General features: G+C 46.4%; 1 protein-coding gene across 1 annotated transcript in view; it reads right to left on the bottom strand.

Annotated features, from left to right (window-relative positions):
• Nucleotides 1-7,739: 7,739 nt before the first annotated feature.
• GDF6 (growth differentiation factor 6) overlaps nucleotides 7,740-8,096 on the bottom strand; it is a 17,857-nt gene continuing 17,500 nt past the window's right edge. Inside the window, exon 3 of the mRNA XM_013006903.1 lies at nucleotides 7,740-8,091. Coding sequence (XP_012862357.1) covers nucleotides 7,740-8,091 — 352 coding nt within the window. The remainder of the gene's footprint in view (nucleotides 8,092-8,096) is intronic.

Raw genomic sequence — 8,096 nt, 5'->3', positions numbered from 1 at the left:
GATTTTTTGTTCTGATGATGCCTTACACCTGATCCCTTCGACACCTCGTGGTTGCATAGGCTGGTGTGCTTTTTCCATGTGGGCTTTGTTGCTTCAAGACAGTCATTCTTTATGGGAATAGAAAGAAAGCCTCATCTTTCTCCCAAGAAGAGGCTAGTGGTTTCGAACTGCCAACCTTGTGGATAGCAGCCCAACATGTAACCCACGATGCCTCCGGGACTCCTCCAACAGAGGATAGCAACTTGCCAATCAGACTTTTCAGATACAAACTTGAGTCAAGAGGTTGTCAGTTCCACTCACACACTTGTTCTCAGTAACATCTGGAAAAGCCTGCCTCTACTCACAGGTGCCATTAATATACAGTATGTTTTAAATTGTCTCCTATTCAAAGCAACCCTATTTTAATCCTAGGGTATCTGGGATTTGGAGAAGGGTTCCCATTACACCTGATTGACACAGCTACAAATGTTAGACCTCCTCCCCACCCCTTAATCACTGGCCCTATTCCTCCTGCCTCATCAACAATTGGTGAGGGTGAAGCGGTGGGCCTAATCTTTCAGGGCATTTATCATTTGGAAAGTATGGGGATAACTGTCAGCCAGAACTTATGTCAAGGGAGCACTGGTGATTCGAAGCAGAATTCTCCCCTTCCATGAGGGAGACCTGGGTTCAATTCCCACCAAAGGCATCCCACGCACAGCCACCACCTATACGTCCGTTGCAGCAATCCTCCGAACCACAGTGGACATCCATGGGGATGATGCAGGACCCTACCCTCTGGTTCAGTTGTCCCTAGGGTGACCTGAGTCAGGGGCTGACCGAAAGGCAGCTAACACCAACACGGTTGAAGGAGCAGCCTGCCTTTGGGAGTCTGGAAAATTGTGGAGGTTTGGTTTCAATTTTGAACTTCCTTTGTCCCCAACTTTAACTGTAGTTTCCCACAGCCTGGGGCTTTGTGTTGGTTGGTTTCTTGTTTTTTGCATTGCCCTCTAATGCATTGTGACTCATCATGAACAACCCTAAAGGGCCACGTCGAACTGCCCCGTGGGTTTCTGAGGCGACACATTTTTATGGGAGCAGAAAGCTTCATGTTCTCCCCCAGAGTTGTTGCTTGTCTTGAACTGCTCACCTTGCAGTTAGTAGCTCCACGGAGAACCCACTGCGCCACCAGGGCTCCGCACAGCCTTGCAGAGGACCTGCCAAGCAATGGAACTCGCCCAGTCACTGCTGCATGAAAGAGGAGTTGATGATGTGCTCTGGATTCTGCCAGATTAAAATCTGGATTTCTTCACGTCCCTCGAGCAAATGATTTAAATTCTCTAAGCCTCGGTGCTATCATTTGCCAACACCACCAACCAAATCTATTTATTGCCGTCAATTCAATTCCAACTCAGAGCAACTTGGCAAGACAGAGTAGGACCACAGCCGAGAACTCCAGTGGCAGAATGGGCTCCGGCCATTCATCTCTGAACCCACCAGCTGCCCCAAAGAGGAACAACAAGAGTTTCTGTGACCAGAACAATTGACAGTCTCAGAAATTCACAAAGACAATTCTCCTCTGTCCTATGGGGTCACCGGAAGTAAAAATCAGCAAGGAGTTTGGGTTTGTTTGTTTGTTTGTTTTCCTTTTGGTAACTGTTGTTGTTTTTTAATCTTCTTATTGGGAGCTCTTACAGATATCATAACATTCCATAGTTCATGAACAGCCATATCTTTCTCTCCTAGTCTGCTGGTGGGTTCAAATTCCAACCTTTTGGTTAGCAGCTGAGAGTTTTAACCACTGCATCACGATGGTCCTTGGCATTTGTAAAGCAGGGTCCAAATGACTAGAGTGAATATAAAGTCCTAGTAGGATAATAATGATCATGACAGTATGTTCCCGTGAATTCCTCCAAGGTTATTCATGTTTGCATCAGTGCGTCTTTTGTGTTCTTACTATAGAACCGGACAAGACCAAAGAGATGTTGAATTTCTGTGAGATAACATTTTAATATTTGTAAAAGTCATAGAACTTCCTGACAAGAATACAGAGGTGGCGGTTGGGGGCAGTGGCAGGGAACCCATTAGCCTACCAGAATTGAATGGTTGGAAGAGGTTATGGAAGAATTATGTAATGGCAGAATCATTCTATTTTGTAAAATGACAGGAAAGTATTTTGGATGGCATGTTCTAGGAGGGTGAAGTCACTGTGGAATTGAAATAAGCAGTGGATAAAGCTATCCACAATCTTAATCGAGGAGGAGCATATCTTAGGGCTCCCTGGTGGTAGGGTGGTTATCAGTTGGGCTGCTAACCACAATGTTTTGATATAATATGTCAAAAAATGTTTTTAAACTCGCTGCCACTGAGTCAATTCTGACTCATAGTGACCCCGTAGGACAGGGTAGAATTGGTCCTGTTTCCAAGACTGTAACTCTTTAAGAGAATAGAAAGCCTCGTCTTTCTCCCTTGAAGCAGCTGATGGTTTTGAACTGCTGACCTTACAGTTAGCAGCCCCAACTCATAACCAGTATGTCACCGGGGCTCCTTTTGAACTGGTTTAACATACTGAGCATTAGTCGTAAAACTGGTCATCGTTTCTCCGAAGAAACACCAAAAGGCACACCTTGACAAGTATCTCTCTCAGTCCTTGTATCATTTGGGCTCAGCTCACACAGAACTCTCCCAAAAAAGCATGTGACTGGAGTGTTGGGCCTTCTCCTATAGTATCTGATGTTTTTTGCATCACTCACAAGAAGTCTGAGTTAACCAAGATTTTCTCCTTAAAATGCAAATGCCTGGAGGAAGGTTAGGAGCTGGGCAATATTTCCATCTTTAAATAATTCAAGGAGATTGTGGCTCTCTGAAGACTTGAGTTAGGGAAACAGCACTTCTTGGGGGGGAGGAAAGAATCTTTGGAAATCAAAATATCTATGGAACCTAAGGAAAGCCCTGGACGGAGGCCCTCGGGTACAGGGCTAGAAGTTCTCTGGGCAGTTGAGGGTACAAGGAATAGGTTAGGTGCGAAAAGGGAAAAGTAAGGACAGTTAAAGAATTCTCAACTATTTCAGGGAAAGATCTTCCACCTAGGAGAAGAATAAAAAGCTTTTTCACTTCCCCTGATGATCTCTTCCCCAAACGCACGAGTCAATGCTGCTTCGGTTCATAAGTGCCATTTGGGTAAAATTAAGCTTCTGCAAAATGACCTGGGGACTCAAATGAGCATTATTTCTATGAGGAAATGTTTCTCCCACTTACAACTGGGCTCTTGAAGCATAGCCTATTTATAAACTGATCATTATTTTTATTATCGAAACTTATCCAAGGTAGTGAAAAAAAACACACCCAAGGTAGTCCCGGCAAACATCAGAGAAGCTACTAACACCCAGCAATGACCTCAAATATTGCTTTCCCAAAGCTAAGACCCTACTGAGTTTTGCCACACAGATTTTAGATGTGCCTTGGCACCTCAGTGGTCAAGGAGACCTAGTGGAGCAGTGCTTTAAGCATTGGGCTGCTAACAGAAAGGTCATGGATTCTAATCCACCACCTCCTTTGTGGGAGAAAGATGAGGCAGTCTGCTTCTATAAAGACTTAGTTTTTAGCAGTTTGTGAAGCACAGGAGTGGATGTACACAGATAGTAACTGATGCAAGGGTTTATAGAGGATGTAAAGGCACAGGAGTGGATGTACACAGATAGTAACTGATGCAAGGGTTTATAGAGGATGTAAAGGCATAGGAGTGGATGTACACAGATAGTAACTGATGCAAGGGTTTATAGAGGATGTAAAGGGGAGGAGGAGGAGATTTCAGGAGTAAACAATGAAGGTGGGAGGGGAGTGAGCACTAGAACTGAAGGTGATTTAATCATGGGGTGGGGGGAAATGTTCTGAAATTGATTGTGGTAATGATTGTACAATTCTTCATGTGACTGAAATATTGAATTATATGATATGTGGATTAAGTACCAATAAAACTGTTTTTTTTTTTAAAAAGACAATATCATTAGTCTACAAGACCATTAAAAATTTTTTTAAAAAAACAGTTTCATAGACCTGTAAGGTAGTCCTAGTCTGCCCTAAAGGATTGCTGAGCATCAGAATCAACTTGCTGGCAGTGGGCTGGGGCTTGTAAGTTAGCCCAGGGTTCACACTCCACAGAGTCCAATAGAACTATCGGTCAGGCCAGGGAACCTGCAGCAGCTCCTCCTCCATCAGCTGGCTGCTCCCACTAACTGGGGTTGGCTGCAAATTTCCCACATGGGCCTTCATGGACCAATTAGAGAGTAGGCTGGTTACCTGGGGGGCGGTATTGTATCCCTACAGAGGCAGTTCAGAAGAAAAGCCTGGTGATCAACTTCCAAAAGATGATTCACTACCACTGAACCCTGCAGAGCAGAGTCCTATTCTGAAACTCGCAAGGTGATCACGAGTTCCAGTCGACTGGTTCCCGGTGGTGTATGGCAGTGAACTCTGCAGGCTAAGGAGCAAGGTGCACATCCGTAAGTACCCTCTCTGACTGAAGGACCTCAGCACGCCACTGAAACACTGACTCTCGCTTTTCTCATCTGTAAAATGGGGACATTTTAGAGAGGCATCATGAGAGAACACAGTTTGCAACCACCAAGGGACAAAGACAGGGTTTTCAATTCCTGTTAACAATGACAGTCTTGGAAACTCCCAGGGGAAGTTCCACCCTGTCCTGTAAGGGTGCTTGCTATGAGGCAGCATGGACTCGATGGCAGTGAATTTGAGTTTTGAGGGTTTTGTTGAATGAATATCAATGACCTAGTGAGTACTCAAGTCTTACCTTCTACCATCCAATTTGTGACAAGCAAACAAATGTTTAAACCACCACCATCCCCAGCTTCCAGTGCTTTTCAAATGTAAACCGTGATGATCAACGTCTTGGTTGATTTAGGTATCTCATTGCTTCCTTTGTGCAACCTTCAAGAGACTAAGAACTTTTCCATTTCTCACTGGGGCTGCTCGTAGGATACGTTCCCCAGGCTGGCGAATGACGATGTCATAAAAGAGTATGGAAGAGTTACAACAGAAATGTGCAGCGTTCTACAAGATGGATTTAAAAATAATCAGGGCCTTTCCAGACAACCAGCCCCATATTGGAACAAAATCCCTCCTTGAGAAACAATAATTCCTTGAGAAAGTGATTTTTTTTTTCTAAATAGCTGCCATATCAACCAGGCCAAGTTACTAGGAAAGGGAAAAGGGGGGTGGGGGGAGTGAGTTTAATAACACAGTATTGGATTATCATCTAGGAATGATGTACTGTTTAAAAACAAAAAGGTTTTGAATATGAATTCACCTCTGGTAACTTTAATGATGCAAAATAGTTGTATTATAGTGAGGTAGACAGGTTTTTTTTTCCTTAAAAAAAACAAAAACAACTCTCCATTTGACAGAATTAAAATTTTGTAATAATATTTAAGGAAACGATAACATTATGAGAGAAGGAAACATCTGATTCATGCTTGATTTTGTACAACTCGAATATAAACTTTTAAAATATTAGAAACTCTAACGTTTGAGTGCATATAACGTTTTTTGTACAGTAAGATGAATTGCATGCTGTCCGCTTCCTTGCACTTCCAGTCACCTTAAATAAACAAATATATACACCTTTTAACAGGACAACAGTGCATCCAAAGCAAATGTGCATTTTAAATTATTTCTCCTGGCCAAGTCTTTTTTCTTAGTTAGCATTTTATATTAGCATTCACTAGCATTCCCACCCTTTCTCCGAAACAAACTGGCAACAGGTATGTGGACTGAGAGAGCGTAAAACCCCAAAGGGAAAACGTTCCTTTTTGTTGGATGGTTGGTGCAAGCTCCCCTGACTTGTACCACTTCATGCCCAAAAGATGAGCCATTCACGCAGATCCCCACAGAAGCAAGGTTTGAGAATAACACTGGTGCAGGTTGGGGTAAAGTTCATGGTTTTGATCATCTGGGAATGGGTATTTTGGTGGGGCTGTCTGCCCGTCCTCTCTCCGGTTTCCCTTGCAGAAGATGACCATCTCTCCTCCCCTCCCCCCTTGGTCTCCTTATCTAGAGCTCCCTGGGAGGCTGGAGGGGTTGGCACTGACCAGCTCACCTAAAAGTTGACAGTCCACCTGCCCAACCCCACCCCCCCCCACCCCCCAGCCCAATTGGGACTGTGAAAGGAAGGCCTGGCTACTGGCCTCCACAAAGATGACACCCAAGGAAACCCTAGGGAGCAGTTCTGCTGGGTCACCCTGAGTGTCGCCTGTCTCAGAATCAACTCCAAGACAACAGGTTTGGGTTCCCAGCCCTCTCCCCAGGCACAGCCAACCACCATCCCCCTTTCTTTAAGGCCCAGTCCCCATCTCCCACCCCAAGCTCAATGTAACACTTTGCTCTTTTCACAGTTTTTCATTACTAGGTTTTAAAAACATTGCTTAACTGGTAATTACAATCTGAAACAATTCTTTTGGGGAAGCCCTGGGCTATTTCTGGCTGGTAATCTTTCAGGAATGTCAGAGGGGAGGGACAAGAGATGTTAAAGAAACTTCAGAGACAGGCCCTTGGGTCTGCTTTCATCCTTCCCTTCCCTGCTCCTGGCCCGGCCTGATCCCTGGAGTCCTACCCCCCAGCCCCCCTCCAACCTGACCCTCTCTCCTTTGGTCCTCCCCCACCCCACCCCCCAACCTCCTCTGCACCTCTGACCTTAGTTAGATTGCCAACCACATCCAGGCCTTACTATTTTCAAAATGGGGGAATCCTTGCCTTCCTCTTACAACAGGATGGCTGGGTCTTTGGCAAATTCTGGTTTGGGTTGGTGGGTATCCATTAGAAACAGACATCATAAAGGGTTTTTTCACTGGGTTACCTCCTACCTGGGCACATTAACCTCAGTGTCAGCCCCTGTGTGAGGCAGGTCTTCTGGTTTCTCATTATCCTTCAGGGGGGTCCCATTTAGTCTAATTCTTATCATTCCATCCATACCAGCTCCCCTTTCCCCACCATCAGAGGGGAAAACAAAAAAAGAAAACGCAACCACAGAGGTGGCATCTACCCATCCCTCTCAGCCCTCTAAAGTTCCCAGGAGTCCTATGAGGGTCTCCAGTACTGGGAAAGGCCAAGCAGAGCTGGGACAGTCGCTAGAGTGCACTCAGGGGTAGTACACTTGAGGCCACCTCTCTGGAAGCGTTCCTAAAGGCAGGGGCTGGCTATTCTAATTCCCTTTCCAAAATCCCTGTGGGAACCCTTTCTACTTGGAAGATCACCAGACATGGCCAGAAAGACAGCGCCTTCTTTACACAGGTGGAAAACAACACCCCGCAAGGTGTGGTCAAAGGTGATCCTTCCTCCTACATTGTTTCTCTTTGCCAACGATTTTTCCAACTACAGAATCCGGTGCAATAAGGGTGAAAAACCCAGGCATAGGACGTCATTCCCCCACCTCCTCTCAAAGCCTGTGAAACACACAGGGAAACCCAAAGCCATAAAAATGAAGAAGACAAAAGAAAAAGAAAGAACGATGAAATCCTCCTTGGCTTGTTTTTCCAGGCCGGGCAGGCAAAGTGTGAAAATCCCTATAGAGCCCTCTGGGCTGGCAGATGGCCGGATCTGGGCGGGCTGTGCTGAGCTCCCTCCTCTCCCACCCACCCCACGCGTCCAAGTTGTCCTCCCCCCACTCTCAGCTCCTCCTCCACCACCTCTCCTGGCTCAGCAGTCCGGCTTCCCCAGCGGTGGCCACCGCGGCGGGAAAGGCGCCGCTACCTGCAGCCGCAGGACTCCACCACCATATCCTCGTACTGCTTGTAGACCACGTTATTGCCGGAGTCGATGTACAGGATGCTGATGGGAGTCAATTTGGTGGGCACGCAGCAGCTGGGCGGGGTGGCGCCAGGGGCCAAGGAGTTCATCAGCGTCTGGATGATGGCGTGGTTGGTGGGCTCCAGGTGCGAGCGCAGCGGGAACTCGCACATGCCCTCGCAGTGGTACGCCTCGTACTCCAGGGGCGCGATAATCCAGTCGTCCCAGCCCAGCTCCTTGAAGTTCACGTGCAGGGCCTTCTTGCCGCAGCGCAGCTTCGACTTCTTGCCGTGCCGCTTGCCGTGGCGGCTCGCAAA

This window comes from Echinops telfairi, unplaced genomic scaffold (genome assembly GCF_000313985.2).
Source record: "Echinops telfairi isolate 266 unplaced genomic scaffold, ASM31398v2 ScPeMD7_1;HRSCAF=3_0, whole genome shotgun sequence".
NCBI classification, from domain to species: domain Eukaryota; kingdom Metazoa; phylum Chordata; class Mammalia; order Afrosoricida; family Tenrecidae; genus Echinops; species Echinops telfairi.
The sequence above is the reverse complement of the archived record's forward strand: the minus strand, read 5'-3'. Positions and strand labels throughout refer to the sequence as shown.